General features: G+C 45.0%; 1 protein-coding gene across 6 annotated transcripts in view; it reads right to left on the reverse strand.

The window, feature by feature from the left end:
• Window positions 1-17,213, reverse strand: part of LOC135041630 (endosome/lysosome-associated apoptosis and autophagy regulator 1-like) — a 480,370-nt gene that overhangs the window by 183,975 nt on the left and 279,182 nt on the right. For all 6 annotated transcript variants that reach the window (XM_063954952.1, XM_063954950.1, XM_063954951.1 and 3 more), the window contains one exon: window positions 12,483-12,632. In XM_063954952.1, coding sequence (XP_063811022.1) covers window positions 12,483-12,632 — 150 coding nt within the window. The remainder of the gene's footprint in view (window positions 1-12,482; window positions 12,633-17,213) is intronic.

Genomic DNA, 17,213 nt, shown 5'->3' on the forward strand with positions numbered 1-17,213 from the left:
AACACACAATTCATATTGCAATTGGTCCCACATGTATATATATCAATTTGTATCTGAAAACGAGTAGTAGAAAGTATTTAAGAAGTACCTTTTAATTATAATGTAAACATCCTCCAGTCCGGTCATGTGACTACATTCGTCACATGATCTGTTTATTGTAGATGATTGGTTGCTAATCGTCAGATGACTAGTCTGACTCCAAGCGTCATTGATCTTTGTTGGTGCGCATGCGTCAGACGCGCGCACTCCCGCACCCACCGTAGTTATCCGTCAGCCCCCACCATGCCGCGCGGCACGCGACGCCGAAACACGTGGTTAGTCACGTGATCGGAGCCCGAGCGTTGCACCATGGCAACGGGACGCACGGAACGCCCAATCCACGTCTCCACACTATAGACGCAGGATAAAGACGTCAGACTTAGGAGCCCGAGGACAGGTGTATCAATTAAGGAGATAATTCAATCATACAATGTTATACAGTTTTCTGTAATAATCCAGGTATATATGTTTTTCATTGTTTCTTTTTATATCAGATAGGAGGTTTTTTGTTTGACACATATGTATGTTTTTCTCTATGATTGAATTATCTCCTTAATTGATACACCTGTCCTCGGGCTCCTAAGTCTGACGTCTTTATCCTGCGTCTATAGTGTGGAGACGTGGATTGGGCGTCAGCGGCACCGGTGGACAGGTGATGTGAAATGATGGATTGATTGTCTTGGTGGGGGGTATATATTGTTTGTAAATGTCTGTCATTTGTATATGATTGTCCCTGAAGACGGGTTGTTACCCGAAACGGCGTAGGACGCAATAAAGTAAAAGCTGTTTTAATCTACTTGAAGTCTGTGGAGTGCCGCCATTTCTGCTATTTCTATCTATCTATCTATCTATCTGGATTAAGGCTTGGGGGTGCCCGGGGCACTTAGGGGGGGGGGGGGCGGTAGAAGGTAAGGGTTGTATATTAGATGGTGCTTACCTCCCAACATGTATACACTCTCCACCGGTTCATATACAATAGATATGTGCAATGACCCCCGTGTTTTGGTTCTGGATTAATTTCCGTGTTTTGGTTGAGGTTCTCGTTTCGCAAAACCACCCTCCTGTGTTTTGGATCTTTTCTACAAAAAATTCAGGGCAAGGTCATCCAGCATGTATAGCGCCGCCCAATTGTGATCGCATTGCAAAAAACTCTAAATAGAGGTCGACCCCTGAATACGCAGGCACACCGCCACAATTTGTCCCATCGCAGGAAACGCAGGCGACGTCATCTGTCCACCCAGAAAATGGCCTTGACATTAGAGATGTGCGACTGGCACTTTTTGTGTTTTGTTCTAATTCCACTTTCATGTTTTGGTTTTGGATCTGGATGATTTTTGAAAAAAAACAACTAAAAATGGCTAAAATCACAGAATTTGGGGGTAATTTAGATCTTACGGTATTATTAACCTCAATACATTCATTTCCACTCATTTCCAGTCTATTCTGAACACCTCACAACACAATATTGTTTTTAGGCCAAAAGGTCACAACATTGTTTTTAGGCCAAAAAGGTTTCACCGAGGTTGCTGTACGACTAAGCCAAGTGACACAAGTGCGCGGCACAAACACCTGGCCCATCTAGGATTGGCACGGCAGTGTCAGACAGGAGGGCACTTTTCAAAAACTAGATCCCAAACAGCACCTCATGCAAAGATGTAGAAGAGGTGCAATGAGGTAGCTGTATGACTAAGCCAAGCAACACAAACAATTGGCCCATCTAGGAGTGGCACTGCAGTGGCAGACAGGAGGCCAGATATATTATACAGCAATATCACTGAAATTATACGCCAGTATTCCGAGAATTATACGGCAATACCACAGGAATTATACGCCAGTATCATTGGAATTATATGGAAATATCACTGGAATTATACGCCAGTATTCCGAGAATTATACGGCAATACCACAGGAATTATACGCCAGTATCACTGGAATTATATGGAAATATCACTGGAATTATACGGAAATATCACTGGAATTATATGGCAATATCACAGGAATTATACGGCAATATCACAGGAATTATACGGCAATATCACAGGAATTATACGGCAATATCACAGGAATTATTCGCCAGTATTCAGAGAATTACACGGCAATATCACAGGAATTATGCGCCAGTATCACGGAAATTATATGACAAGATCACTGAAATTATACGGCAATATCACAGGAATTATATGGCAATATCACTTGTCGAAGTCAAAAATATTACATATTGAGAACATACAGACTCCACACATTACGAGGCGCTATGCTTGCAAATACGCGCAGCAAGCACAGCAATATATGGTAACATATGCATTTACACAGACATGCCACAAAGATAGATTCGACACATATTTTGAACATATCAAGTACCAGACATCATAAAGTTTTAGATTATATAATGGAGTAACGTCATGTATGTGTATTATTGGAACGAAGCAAGATGGACATGTCATGTTCGGTATCAAAGCAACCAGATTAATGTGTATATCAATTTGATGCCTGTTATTAAGTTGTAGCACATTGCCATTAGTAGATATGATTAAATGTATGAAAGCTAAAGTCACTCTTATTAGAACAATGGATTTCCTGGAAGACAGCATGCATGACCAGTGGCTATTCCCCTGTAATTACACCATCAAGGCTGGACGTTGCTTGCATATAAACTGACCAGTGACTCATCATGAATGAGAAAGTTCCCTCCCCTAGACTAGCAACAAGAGATCTGTGCACTCCCCCAAAATATATAGTACATAGCCGATTGCAGACACAAGAGAGCTCTCTGTTCTTTTTCCCTGTGTGCAGTTCGAGATGCTGTCTGCCCAGTTCCTGTATTTATTTGCTGAGAGAGAGATATGGAGCGGAGGATGCATTGAGGGAATGGTATTGTATGCTGGCCTGTAACTGTATGGATTCCTGCTTACTGTGTAAATTGTAACCATGTAAAAAAAAAATATATATATATATATATGTGCAGCAAAGTGATACAGCAAAGTGATACAGCGCCACTTGTGGGATATTTTCTCAGTAATGAAACGTTTACTACAAATGCTAAAAACACACAAAACCTTATTAGAGGTGTCTGCCACCCCTTAAGATTGCAATACTGGTACAGTACTGCTGAAAAGAGTATATAATGGGGGGATAAGGGTACCGGCGACTATTGTTGGTTATAAGAGCATATACTAAAACTTATAATTTATGAGCCAAAAAATATAAAATTAAACAGACAGTTTTTAATAATAATAATGCATAAAAAATGGGATAAAACATAAAAGTTTGCCAAATATTGATAAAAACATAAAGGTCAGATAAGGAGTTATAACTTAACTTGAAATAGGCAGGGGGGTCACTGCAGGGAACCAAACGCGTTTCGTCACACCAGACTTCTTCAAGGGGTCCTCTTGAAGAAGTCTGGTGTGACTAAATGCGTTGGGTTCCTTCCTGCTGCTGCCCCAACACTGACCCCGGTGAGAAGGGCCCCGGCCACCTTCCTCCACTTCAGGAAAGCAGGTATCCAGATGACCGCCACCCTCTGATGAGGACAAGTACTTAAGTGTTTACACTGATACGCCTAAAACCATTGTTTAATCTGGTACGCATGTAACTTTATGTGAGACGTAAAATACTGACACAAACTGTTGAATAATTACTACGCTATATAGCGATTCCCTGTCTCCTAAACTCTATCTAGATTCCAACGGGGGTATGGACTAGAAGACCACGGGGACCGATAGGCATTGAGTCAAGCCGTAATCCGGTACGCAATATTATTCTTGCGTGTGACAAAAACTAATCTAAGGGATACTACACTATAGGCGCTCTGCTGTTTCTTCCTCTACTTTCAGATTCTCTCTTTGGGCTACGTATACCAGGTGGCACTATTTGAAGAACTGAGCTGCCACCCGTTAAAACGGGGTACAGTGTGGACTATTTTGCAATCTAACTGAGCATAAGTAGAATAATACCTGAACACTGGACTGGTCATTAGACTAAAGAAAGTCAATTTGTGACTTCAGACTATACTTTATCAGTAAGGAATTTTGCTGTATATTTTGGATAAGCGCACTAACCAACCCTTTTCTTTTTTATATATATATATATATATATATATATATATATATATATATATACACATACATACATACATACACTGTACATTGTGATATGTTGAATACATATCCTTTTAATAACAAATATATACATCAATGAGCTTTGGAACTCTGATAATGTGTGGGTGTATTGCTTTCTCTTATGGGATGCAGTGTTTTGCGATGTATAGCGCACATTCATAGCACATGGTAATAAGATGCGCAGGTGTCCACAGTATATAATAGAGCTGGCAATTTAAATATTTGTTAGAAAGCAATTTGACTTGAACACACTGTTATTATATGCCAATATCACAGGAATTATACGGCAATATCACAGGAATTATACGGCAATGGCCCTCATTCCGAGTTGATCGCTCGGTGCCGTTTTTCACAGCGCAGCAATCAAGTGAAAAAGCGGCAATTCTGCGCATGCGCACGGTACGTAGCGCACATGCGCTAAGTACTTTCACACAAAACTTTGTCGTTTTACCCAAGCTCGAGCAACATTTTTCAGTCGCTCGAGTGATCGTAGTATGATTGACAGGAAGTGGGTGTTTCTGGGCGGCAACTCAGCGTTTTCAGTGAGTATGCTAAAAAACGCAGGCGTGCCTGGCAAAAACGCAGGAGTGGCTGGGGAAACAGGGGAGTGGCTGGCCGAACGCAGGGAGTGTTTGTGACGTCAAACCAGGAACCAAACTGTCTGCAGTGATCGCAAAGAAGGAGTAGGTCTGGAGCTACTCAGAAACTGCATGAAAAGATTTCCGAGCAGTTCTGCTAAGCTAAGATACACTCACAGAGGGCGGCGGCTTAGCGTTTGCACTGCTGCTAAAAGCAGCTAGCGAGCGATCAACTCGGAATGAGGGCAAATATCACGGGAAATATACGGCAATATCACTAGTATTATACGCCAGTAACACTGGATATATGGCAGCAGAGGACACCACCACTGTGACTGGTCACTGGACTGATGCTGAGACACTACCCCTGGTCTGATGCAAGAAAACACAGCAAAACTGCAAGGGACTTATACAGCAGCACTGGGGACATATAGCAGCAGAGGACACCACCACTGTGACTGGCTGGACTGAGCAGCATAAGACAGCACTGGAATCGCCACCCCACTTTCTCGCCCACACAGACACCGAGGACAGAGACACATCCTCTCACTACACTCTCCGTGACTGGAGTGAAAATGGCCACGACGCGTGGCTCCTTATATGGAATCCAAATCCCGCGAGAATCCGACAGCGGGATGATTATTATTATTATCCTTTATTTATATGGCGCCACAAGGGTTCCACAGCGCCCAAATACAGAATACATAGACAATCAAACAGGAAAACAGCAACTTACAGTTGATGACAGTATAGGACAAGTACAGGGTAAATAAATATAGTTACATCAGCAGATGACACTGGAATAAGTATCAGGTGGCAGAAGACTGCTGGATGTGGTGCAGTTGAAGATTATTAAAGTAAGAAAGGATAAGCACATGAGGGAAGAGGGCCCTGCTCGTGAGAGCTTACATTCTAAAGGGGAGGGGTAGACAGACAGGGGTGACACAGATGGGGTACATAGAGAGCGTAGAACAGAGGGTTAGGATGAGATTTGGCTGGGTTTGGTGAAGAAGTGGGTCTTGAGAGATCGTTTGAAGTTTTGTAGAGAGGTGGAGAGTCTGAGGGGGAGAGGTAGGGAATTCCAAAGAAGTGGTGCAGCACGTGAAAAATCTTGGAGGTAGGAGTGGGAGGAAGTAATCCGTAGGCAGGAGAGTCGGCATGCATTAGCAGAGCGAAGAGGACGGGTGGGAGAGTAAAGGGAGATAAGGTCAGAGTTGTAGATGGGAGAGGAGTGGGTGAGGGATTTGTAAGCGAGTGTGAGAAGCTTGAAATGGATTCTGAAAGGGAAGGGGAGCCAGTGAAGGTCTAGTAAGAGAGGAGAGGTGGACGTAGTGTGTTTGGTGAGGAAGATGAGCCGGGCAGCAGCATTGAGGATAGATTGGAGTGGAGAGAGGTATTTGTCAGGAATGCCAGTCAGGAGCAGATTACAGTAGTCCAGTCTGGAGATGACCAGTGAGTGGATAAGAGTCTTAGTAGCATCCTGGGTCAGAAAGGGTCTGATCCTGTAAATATTTTTTAGATGAAAATGGCAGGTTTGTGAGAGGTGCTGAATGTATGGTTTGAAGGAGAGGGAGGAGTCAAGGATTACTCCAAGACAGCGCACTTGGGGGCTAGAGGAGATAGTAGTGCCATCAATAGATAATGAGATTGTAGGAGGTGAGGTTATGCGGGAGGGAGGAAAGATGATCAGCTCTGTCTTAGACATGTTAAGTTTAATAAAGCGCTGGGACATCCAGGAAGAGGTAGCAGAGAGACAGTTGGAGATACGAGTGAGGAGAGCAGGGGAGAGGTCTGGAGAGGAAAGATAGATTTGGGTGTCATCAGCATAGAGATGATATTGGAAACCAAAAGAACTAATGAGCTTACCTAGTGAGGACGTATAGAGAGAGAAGAGAAGAGGACCAAGGACAGAACCTTGGGGTACCCCTACAGTTAGTGGAAGTGAGGGGGAGGTGGAGTCATTAGAGGAGACAGAGAAAGAACGGTCAGAAAGGTAGGAGGACAGCCAAGAGAGGGCAGTGTCACGCAGACCAATGGAGTGAAGAATTTGCAGTAGGAGAGGATGGTCCACAGTGTCAAAAGCAGCAGAGAGATCAAGTAGAATAAGTATAGAGTAGTGTCCCTTAGATTTAGCAGCATGGAGGTCATTGCATACTTTTGTAAGGGCAGTTTCAGTGGAGTGGAGAGGACGGAAGCCAGACTGGAATGGGTCAAGCAGTGAGTGTGAGGAAAGAAAGGAAGTAAGGCGGTTGTAGACAATACGCTCAAGGAGTTTGGAGGCAAAAGGGAGGAGAGAGATGGGTCGGTAGTTGGGAGAGAGTGTTTGGATCAAGTGTAGGTTTTTTAAGAATAGGAGAGATGAGTGCATGCTTGAAGGCAGAGGGGACAGTGCCCGATGAGAGGGACAGATTGAGAAGATGGGAACAAGCAGAAGGAGAGAGGTAGTGGAGGAGGCGGGAGGGGATAGGGTCAAGTGGGGAGGTGGTGAGGGGACAGGAACAAATGAGGGCCATGACTTCCTCTCCAGATGTATGGGAGAAAGATGTCAGAGTAGGTGCGAGGGATGGGGAGGGTTGGTAAGGGATGGGAGAAAGCTGGTTACGGATGGTCTGGTGTGATGTGATGTCCTGACGTATGGAGTCAATTTTGGATGTGAAGTAAGTGGCAAAGTCAAGAGCAGAGAGTGAGGAAGGGAGACGAGGTGGAGGTGGGCAGAGGAGTGAGTTGAGAGTGGCAAAGAGGTGCCGGGGGTTGGAAGACTGAGAGGAGATGAGGTTCTTGAAGTATGACTGTTTAGCAAGAGAAAGGGCAGCACTGAAGGAAGAGCATACGTTTGAAATGGAGGAAGTCTGCCTTAGAGCGTGATTTCCTCCAGTGTCGCTCAGCAGTACGCGAGCATTTTTGCAGATATCTGGTGCATTTGGTGTGCCAGGGTTGAGGTGTTAATTTGCGAGGGTGAATAGTGGTTGGTGGAGCATAGAGTCAAGAGCAGAAGTAAGGGATGCATTGTATGTGGAAGTGGCTTGTTCAGGGCATGAGAGAGAGAGAATAGGAGAGAGAAGTGAATCAAACAGGGAGGAAAGGAATGTGGTGTCAATAGCTTCAATGTTACGCTTAGTGATGGTAGCCTTAGGAGGTAGAGATGGGGAAGTCGAGAGAGAAAGGTTTAAAGGAGAGCAGGTGGTGGTCAGAGAGGGGAAATGGGGAGTTGGAAAAATCAGAAATATCACAGCGGTGAGTGAAGACCAGATCCAGTGAGCTCCCATTCACATGGGAGGGTGAGGAGGTCCACTGGGAGAGACCAAGTGAAGAGGTGAAGTTAAGGAGTTTAGAGGCAGGGGATTGTGTGGGGATGTCAATAGGGATGTTGAAATCGCCTAGGATAATGGAGGGAATGTCAGAAGAGAGGAAGTGAGGAAGCCAGGAAGCAAAGTTGTCGATGAATTTGGAAGCAGTGCCAGGGGGGCGGTAAATGACAGCTACTCTAAGATGGACTGGTTGGTAGAGGCGTATGGCATGGACCTCAAATGTAGATCATGTAAGTGATGTTTCTGGTGGTATGATTTGGTAGGAGTAACTAGAAGGTAAAAGGACCCCAACACCACCCCCATAATGACCCCCAGGTCGGGGAGTGTGTGTGAATGTGAGGCCACCAGCAGAGAGAGCAGCAGGAGAAGTAGTGTCAGAGGGCGTAATCCAAGTTTCAGTAATGGCTAGTAGGTGTAGGGAGTTGGAAATGAAATGGTCATGAGTGGGGACCAGTTTGTTACAAACAGATCTGGCATTCCAGAGGGCACAGGATAGGGGGTATGAGTTTGTGGGAGAGATGTGAATGAGATTATCAGGGTTGCTGTAGCGATGAGGTGAGATTAACTTTTTGGGTAGGAATGATGAGACAGTAGTGATGGTGCGGGTGCCTGAGCTGGGAGGGGAAACTGCAGGAGGTGGGCAGGGAGCGAGGTCAGTGCGATGTGGATGGGGGTATGGGGAGGTGACAGGGAATGGAGAAAGGGAGCAGGGCTGAGTTGTTGGTTAGCAGGACCATGGGGCAGAGGTAAATGAAAGTGGGGTAACAGGAAAGGAGGGGGAAGGAAACAGAGGGATGGAGGGGAGACAGAGGAGGAGGTGTAGGAGACTAGGGTGGAAGGATAAAGATACATTATTAGGTAGACACTGAGTGATGTGGGGAGTATAAGAAAGCCTTGACATAGTGTTAAGTAGGTAAATAGGTTGAGGGAAAGTGGAAGTAGGAGAGGAGACTGTAAGGGAATCAGAGCAGAAGTATTGCAGAAATGCAGGTGAGAAAAGCAGTGTAGGCTCAATGGGTGTAGATTTAGTATGAAATGAGTCAAAAGCGTAGATAAAGTGGGTGCAGAAATGTATTTGGGCTGTAAGAAATGAAAGGATTGTGAGAGGGTTAAGAAGCAATGGTAATTCTGTTAGATATTTTAAGTGTTTGTAGATGAGAAGATGAACTCACAATTGTCCTAAAGAAGATCTTTGTTATCCTGATTATGGATGGAAACCAGATCTTATATACAGTATGTTCTTTTCTGCAAATGGGTTGCATAGTGTTCACAGAGTGAAAGTTGGAGGGTGATTAATTTGCATATGCAGTTGATATTGATAAGTAGTTCATCTGTTGTTGTTTGATGTTTTCTTTCAGTTTTTCATCCAGTTTAAGTCCAGGCTAAGTCCAGGCTTTGGTATTAAAATTATATATCTGCTCCCTTTGAGCCTCCTCCCTTAGAGTCCTACACCCTGGATCAATCAGTCAGGCTTAATCAGCCAAGTATACGCTAATATGAACTAACATTAACATGTGTAAGGTATAGGTTCACTGATTAAAACCCCACCCATTGCCCAACACCCACTGGTGGGCAATAAAGCTAAAACAAACAAATAATGATATGGGAGGAGGACATCCCAAATTCCCCAAATATCTAACAATTAAACAGGCTAAATTCTGCACAAAACAATAACTCCAGATTACCTAAGCAAACAGACACTGTTTAGTATCCTAGATCACTGTGCAACTGCTGAGAGTTGTAGTAATTATTTTGATTACCTAAGCAAACAGACACTGTAGAGTATAGTATCCTAGATCACTGTGCAACTGCTGAGAGTTGTAGTAATTATTTTGATTACCTAAGCAAACAGACACTGTAGAGTATAGTATCCTAGATCACTGTGCAACTGCTGAGAGTTGTAGTAATTATGATAATGATAACGTTTTGCCTCGTTCTGGTTTCCGAGTCAGGTGGGAAAACCCGAGCCTGACTAGTATCCGGACTCGGGTAGGGAGGTTCGGTAGGGTTCGGATCTCAGGGATCCGAGCCCGCTCATCTCTACTTGACATTTGTGCTTTTCCAGCACCGTTCCCTACCAATGCACGTCGTCACCCCCGACCGCCCGCAACCCGTCACTCATTATGCAAATGCATCCTTCTGGGATGCGATCGTATAGTGAAAGTCCGCGCATGTGCAGATGGCTGAAAAATTATTGCAAATTTCTTACTATTGCCTCAGTCTCTGAATAGCACCCCAATTGAGCATTATTGTTTAACACAGTGCCACTGTCTGGCCCTGAATACACAAGTTCTAGATAAAAAGTTTTTTCTTTTTTTAACAAATGACAACAGCTCAACACTGCGACTCACAGAAATTGAATTATTTATGCAGTGGCATGGAATCTACTGCGCGTTTGAGTTTAACTCACTGCCCTGCCTGAACATACACTAGTTTTAGAAACAGAAAGAAAACATAATGACACACTACTCCTAATTTTTTGTTTTTGTTTATTTGAATAAAATCACAGTGCCACTTTAAATAGAAGAAACAATGCTCTAAGGGGGTTATTCAGAGATGAACACAGATCTGGCTGCATACGCTGAGGGCTGCCCATCATGTGTGAGGCTGCCTCCTAATGCGTCCGCAATTAGATTGAGGACTCATCGGAACTACGATTAACCCCTGGCAGTGCAGCCTGGCTGCTCTATCAGGTGGCCCGCCACCATTTGTTTTTAGAGCGTGACGTCACGCAGCTGCCCCGAAAACGGTCCCGGCCCGCCCCCATTCAAGACGTCCCCTGCCTCCCCAATGCCACAACGACGTCACCCTGATGGCTGCCACTATCTATCACACTGCGGCCGCATCCTTCCTGGATGCGGCTGCAGTGTGTAAGGTCACGCACGCGCACTGTAGCCAGTGTGCAGACCATCCGAATGCAGCCACTCCGTATAGATGCGCGACTGCGTTCGGGTCTGAATTAGGCCCTTCATGTAGTTTTTTAAATTGTGCAGTTTCTGTTGAACACAATACACCCGAATAGCATTTTTTAAATGACAGTGACCCTACTTTTATTGAGTCCGTGTTTTTTAGCTGCTGATACTAGCCTTGCCCACACCTTCTCCATCAGATCTCCTGTGTGAAATGGTGCCAGGGACTTTTATAGAATCTAAAAACACACGAGTTCCGACACTGGGAAGATGACGTTTTGCCTGGCTTCCGGCTCTGGGCCCAGGGGGAAGAGAGTCATGACATGGATCCCCTCTGTATGCTGGATCCCCTCTAGATTCTCTTGTTAACTGTTTACTCGGGTACATTGTGGGTGTGGGGTATAATGTAAAAATCAGGGTCACTGTAAGTGTGGGGGTACACTCTGGATCAAGCGGTACACTGTGAGTGTGGGTTAATGTGAGCATGGGATACACTGAGTTTGGATTATCCTATGAGTGTGGGGTGCACTCCGTGGATCAGTGGGAACACTTAGTGATGGGTACCCTGTGAGTGTGTTTTCACTCTGTAGATCACTGTGAATGTGTGGTGCACTTTGTGGATAAGGCAGGGGTTACGCTATGAGTGTGAGTTACCCTGCAAGTGGAAGCTGCCCTCTGTGGATCGGGGTACACTGATTTTGGGGTATCCTGTGAGTGTGAGGTACACTCTGTCACAGGTAATTACGAGGCATACATGGTGACTGTATATTATACGCTTATACTATAGTAGCATACAGAACTCTCATCTTCCTCCTCCCACGAGATCAGCTGTTGGCGTGACTCTTCCATCCTAGTGCTGCCCAGTAATTCTGCTGGCAACGGGCGCATCTGATCATCCAGGCACTGTGTAGAGCTGCTCTCCCGAGCATAAGCCTTAGTGCTCCCAGAGTTCCTGGGGATCCCGTAGCTGTAGCTTTCCCAGCAGATCGTCCTTCTCCCTTGGACTCAGCTCCTCCAGGAACCGCAGCAGATGTTCCTGGCTGGCTTCCTGCACTGCAGCTGCATCTCTTGGCTGAGAAGGTCACTGATAATAACAAATGGCTGAAGCTGGGACTGCGCCTGAGTGTTACTAAGGGGGGCTGCCAGCTTATCACTGCTAATAGCCTGCTGTAGTGATCAGATGGGGGTAGGGCTACCGGTTGAAATGGGCCCCCAGAATAATGGAGCCCCTGAACAACTGTCCACTTAGCCCATACTTAAAGATGGCCCTGCATCTATAGTGGCTAGGAGAAGTTTATAAAAGCAGGTGGGTATTTAAGTATAATATGAGCAGTGTACAGAGAAAGCATGCACAGTAAACGCAATACGTCCTAACTTTTACAGAGAATAACACAGTGTAATATTTTACAGAATAAAACAATAAAATAATTTTACGTTAACAACCATTTGCATTCAGTATTATGCTTGCTTTCATGGAAAACAAATTATAGGTTTTTTGTGTGCAGATTGTTGATGTACTCATTTTACCTGAATACTTATCAGATTCACAAGGTATGCAGGAGGAAGCCCCACGGTTTGAAAATGTGTTATGAGGGCAGAGTTTACAGGCTGAAGCCCCACTGGTGGGTGCAAATGTGCCAGGCTTGCACGGGAAACATTCTGACGTATACGCAGCACCTGTTAATGAAAAAAACAAAACAAATTAGTCTGTACAATCTGAAACTCACAGAAGGATGCCTTAGAGGGAGCATCCCTCAAGCAACTGGTAAGGGAGCCTAATCGCAAAGATGCAATATTAGATTTTATACTTATGAAGGTGACAGGGATCCAGTGACTATCAAGCAGTATGGTTTACTATAAAGACATGTCATCCCACTTAAAAACAAAGATGTTGGAATTTAGGAAGGCTGACTTTGCAAAAATGGGGAATTGTGCTAGTGATTAATTTGCAGATTAAGCACCAGGAAAAGGAAGACAGTGTGGTTTACAAAAGAGGTATCTACTAGTATGAAAGTAAAGAAGATGGACTTTAGGAGGCTCAAAATAATAACGACTTATCTTGCCAGATGGAAGGCGGCTAGGAAGGTGATCAGGCGTGCAATGGCAGACATTGAGGAAAAAATGGTCCAATCAGTAGATGAAGGTGGCAAAAGTTTTTCAAATATACAGTATGCATGAAAGGAGAACATCAAATGGAGGAATAATAATACTTAAGATGGAGAGCTTGGTGATAGAGCCGGATTTAAATCTCATGGGGCACTAGGCAAGATACCTGTTTGCCCCCCCCCCCTCCCCCAAACAATCCATAGCACTATATTTTCATTTCTGATTCAGGTCCTTATATTATGTAATTTTTCCTCCTTATAGTAAATGCCCCTTACATATTACGCCACACTCCGTAATGCCCTTACACATTATGCTACACAGCATAATGTCCATTACACCGCACACCGTAATGTCCCTTAAACATTATGCCCCATACCTTATTGTCCCTTACACATTACATCTTATACCTTATTGTCCCTTACGCCACACCCCATAATGTCCCTTACACATTACGCCACACAGCATAATGCCCCTTACACATTACGCCACACAGCACAATGCCCCTTACACATTACGCCACAGCGCATAATGCCCCTTACACATTACGCCACACAGCATAATGCCCCTTACACATTACGCCACAAAGCATAATGCCTCTGGACTAGCTGGTCACATCACTGACCGGACTCCTTCTCCCAGAATCCCCATCCACTGCGGGCTGATCGCAGTTGTTCTAGCGTCTCTACGCACTCCCTTCCCTTATTTACTCTGCAGTACTGCGGTGCATCTTACTGTGGCCAGGAACTCTCTATTCACACTTCTGAGCAGAGAGGAGACACAACAGAGTTCTGATGGACCACAGTTCCCCCAGCTAAGCAATATCCCAGAGACTCCTCCCCAACCAGGGCCAACCATCCTGTCCCTTTCACTGTGGAAGCCTGGGACCCCACAATTCTCCTCTACAGCTAACAGCGTGGGAATCCCCCGATCCTCCCCTGCAGCTAGCATCCCGTGGACCTCCTGAGCAGGACCATATTTTGAAGTAAGTAATGCCCCACCTCCCTATCTTTTCTACCCATCTCTGATCGGGATCTGGTCAGCATACAGGCATTCGGGATGCCGACAGTCAGAAAACCAATACCGGAATTCAGACACTGGTCAGAATGCCGATGCCAGGACCTTGACATAGATTAAAATGCTGGCAAAATCCTGACTACCGGCATTCCAAACGTAAGTATGCTGGGGTTCCTTAGGGTCAGGCCATGGGGGAAGGTTAGGTTTAGGTTGTGGGGAGGTGGGTTAGGTTTAGGCTGTGGGGGAGGGATGGTTAGGATTAGGCACCACCAGGGAGGGTTAGGCTGCTGGATGGGTGGGTATTTAGGGTCAGGCTCCGGGAAGGGAAGGTTAGGGTGGTAGAAGAGGAGGGTTAGCAGGGCTGTTTCTAGACAATTTGGCTCCCAGTGTGAACAGCAAAAAAATTAGTCCCTCCCCATAGACATAAAAAAACTTGAGGGGGTGTGGCATTGCTAAAATGGGCATGGCTTTGCAAAAAAAAGAGACTACTTTACACCGCAGTATTTGACACTGCACCAACATAACTCGCCCACCACAGGGAAGAAATAAAATCCACCATATTAAGCCCCACACAGTAATGCCCTCTGCACCATATTATGCCACACAGGGCAATGCCCGTGATACATTATGCCCTGGAGTAAGGCTTCTAATTACTTTTAAATTACCTGCTCTTTGCTAGGGGTTTCATGCTTTGGGTTCAATGCTTGTTGCCAGGGGTTTCATGCTCTGGGTGTCATGCTCATTGCCAGAGGTGTAATGTTCATTGCCAGGGGTTTCATGCTCTGGGTGTCATACTCATTGCCAGAGGTGTAATGTTCATTGCCAGGGGTTTCATGCTCTGGGTGTCATACTCATTGCCAGAGGTGTAATGTTCATTGCCAGGGGTTTCATGCGCTGGGTGTCATGTTCGTTGACAGGGGTTTCATGCTCATTTAAAATATTTTTAGAGTGATATATGAAATCTGTGTGTTGCGCAAAACCTGTAAGGAAAAAATGATTATGTACAAATGTAAACAGCTCTTTTTGGATTATATCTGGTCCATTATGAGGAGAAGCCGCTGCTATAGGAATCCCCTGCCGCCAACTCACAGCCACGCAAAGAGGAAAAGACAATGATATGGACCAACTAACACTGGAGGTATTTTTAGACAGGGACAGACAGGTTTTAAATATATACCTACTGCTCCACTCAAAATGGCAATATGGGAACCCCCTCCTCATAATGGACCAAATATAATCCAAAAGAGCTGTTTACATTTATACATAATAATAATTTTTTCCTTACAGGTTTTGCGCAAACACATATTTTATATATCAAACACTTTTAAAATATTTTATGTTTTATCTATTATTCCTTTTTTAAGAGCTGCTTTTTTACAAAAATACAAGCGCAGTGAAATATTCTTTTTTGTGTAATTGCCAGGGGTTTCATGAGCTGGGTGTCATGCTCGTTGACAGGGGTTTCATGCTCTGGGTGTAATGCTCATTGCAGAACTGTTATTACCTGCTCCCCCTCCTCCTGCCCATAGTACTCTGCTCGGGGAACAGAGGTTCACGAAATGACGTGGTTGCGCAGTGACTTCACAATGCAACTGCGTCATTTTGTGAAACTCTGCCCCCTGAGCGGAATAATATGGGTGGGAGGAGGGGGAGCAGCTAATGCAGGCAGCGGGTATTGCAGTGGGTGCTCCGTGCAATCATATGGATCTCCCGCCACAAGAAACGGCACTGAGGGCTAGCATACTTACCTTTCAGGGGTCGAGATCCTGCACGTCAGGATGCCAGTGACTGCATTCTCACTGCTGGCTTCCCAAGTGCCGGGATCCTAAAACCATCCCTTCTGATCAAAATTACTAAATTTCCAGCGGTATATACTGCTGCAAATTTGTATAATGCCAACATGAACCCTTTGGCTCATATATTGTGTGTAAATCTGGCTCTGGTACTAGCCAGTGCCTACTTAGCCATTTACCTCATTGCACGTCACTGGCTGGTAATACCATTACCAGAATTATTCAACAAGTCACTAGCTACAGGAGCAATTCCAGAGGACTGCACAAAAGAGTAAGCAGGGAAGAAGAAATTACTAACTACAGACCAGTAAGCCTTACATCAGTAGTAGGGAAAGTAATGGAAACACTAGAATATCATAAATCCAAAATTTACAGAATCCCATACAGCATGGAGTTACTGGGGGGAGATCATGTCAAACAAATCTTTTTGACTTTATTCACTCTATGACTAAAATAACAGATCAAGGTGTGTGTGTGTGTGTGTGTGGGGGGGGGGGGGGTAGATGTAGCATGTCTAGACTTTAGTAAGACATTTGTCACGGTTCCACATCGTAGACTGCTAAACAAACTTGAAAGCGTGAGATTAAATTATAAAACAGTGGGTTGGATATGTACCTGGTTGCAGGATAAGAAACAGACAGTTGTAGTAAATTGAGTGCATTTCAAGGAGGGAAATGTTACCAGTGGAGTACTCCACTGATGTGTACTTGGAACAGCGCTCTTTAAATATATATGTTGGTGACACTGCAAACAGTATTGGAGGGAATGCAGATGACACAAGATATGCAGATTTGGGGCTGTAGATCCGACGGTCAGGATCCCTGAGGTCAGCATCCCGACCACGGGATCCCAGCCACCAGAATGCCGGCTGGGGGGGGGGGGGGGGAGCGCAATGGAGCCCCATTGCGGGCACACTGTGCTTACTATTCCGCAGGCTCGACGGGAATCACCTGTTTGCCGGCATTCCGGCTGCCTGCATTGTAAGCGGTCAGGATTCCGGCATCGGTATCCTGACCGCCGGGGTCCCGAACACCGGTAAAGCAACTACATCACGATATGCAACAGGTTAGACACATCGGGAGGGGTAAAACAAATCACTGATGATCTAGGTAAACTTGAGGAATGGTCAAGAATGTGGCAACTACAGTTTAACTCAAAAAAATGCAAAATTATGCATTTGAGCCTCAAACATCCAAAGCTAAATATAGTATTAAGTAGAGATGAGCGCCTGAAATTTTTCGGGTTTTGTGTTTTGGTTTTGGGTTCGGTTCCGCGGCTGTGTTTTGGGTTCGAACGCGTTTTGGCAAAACCTCACCGAATTATTTTTGTCGGATTCGGGTGTGTT

This window comes from Pseudophryne corroboree, chromosome 2, assembly GCF_028390025.1.
Source record: "Pseudophryne corroboree isolate aPseCor3 chromosome 2, aPseCor3.hap2, whole genome shotgun sequence".
NCBI classification, from domain to species: domain Eukaryota; kingdom Metazoa; phylum Chordata; class Amphibia; order Anura; family Myobatrachidae; genus Pseudophryne; species Pseudophryne corroboree.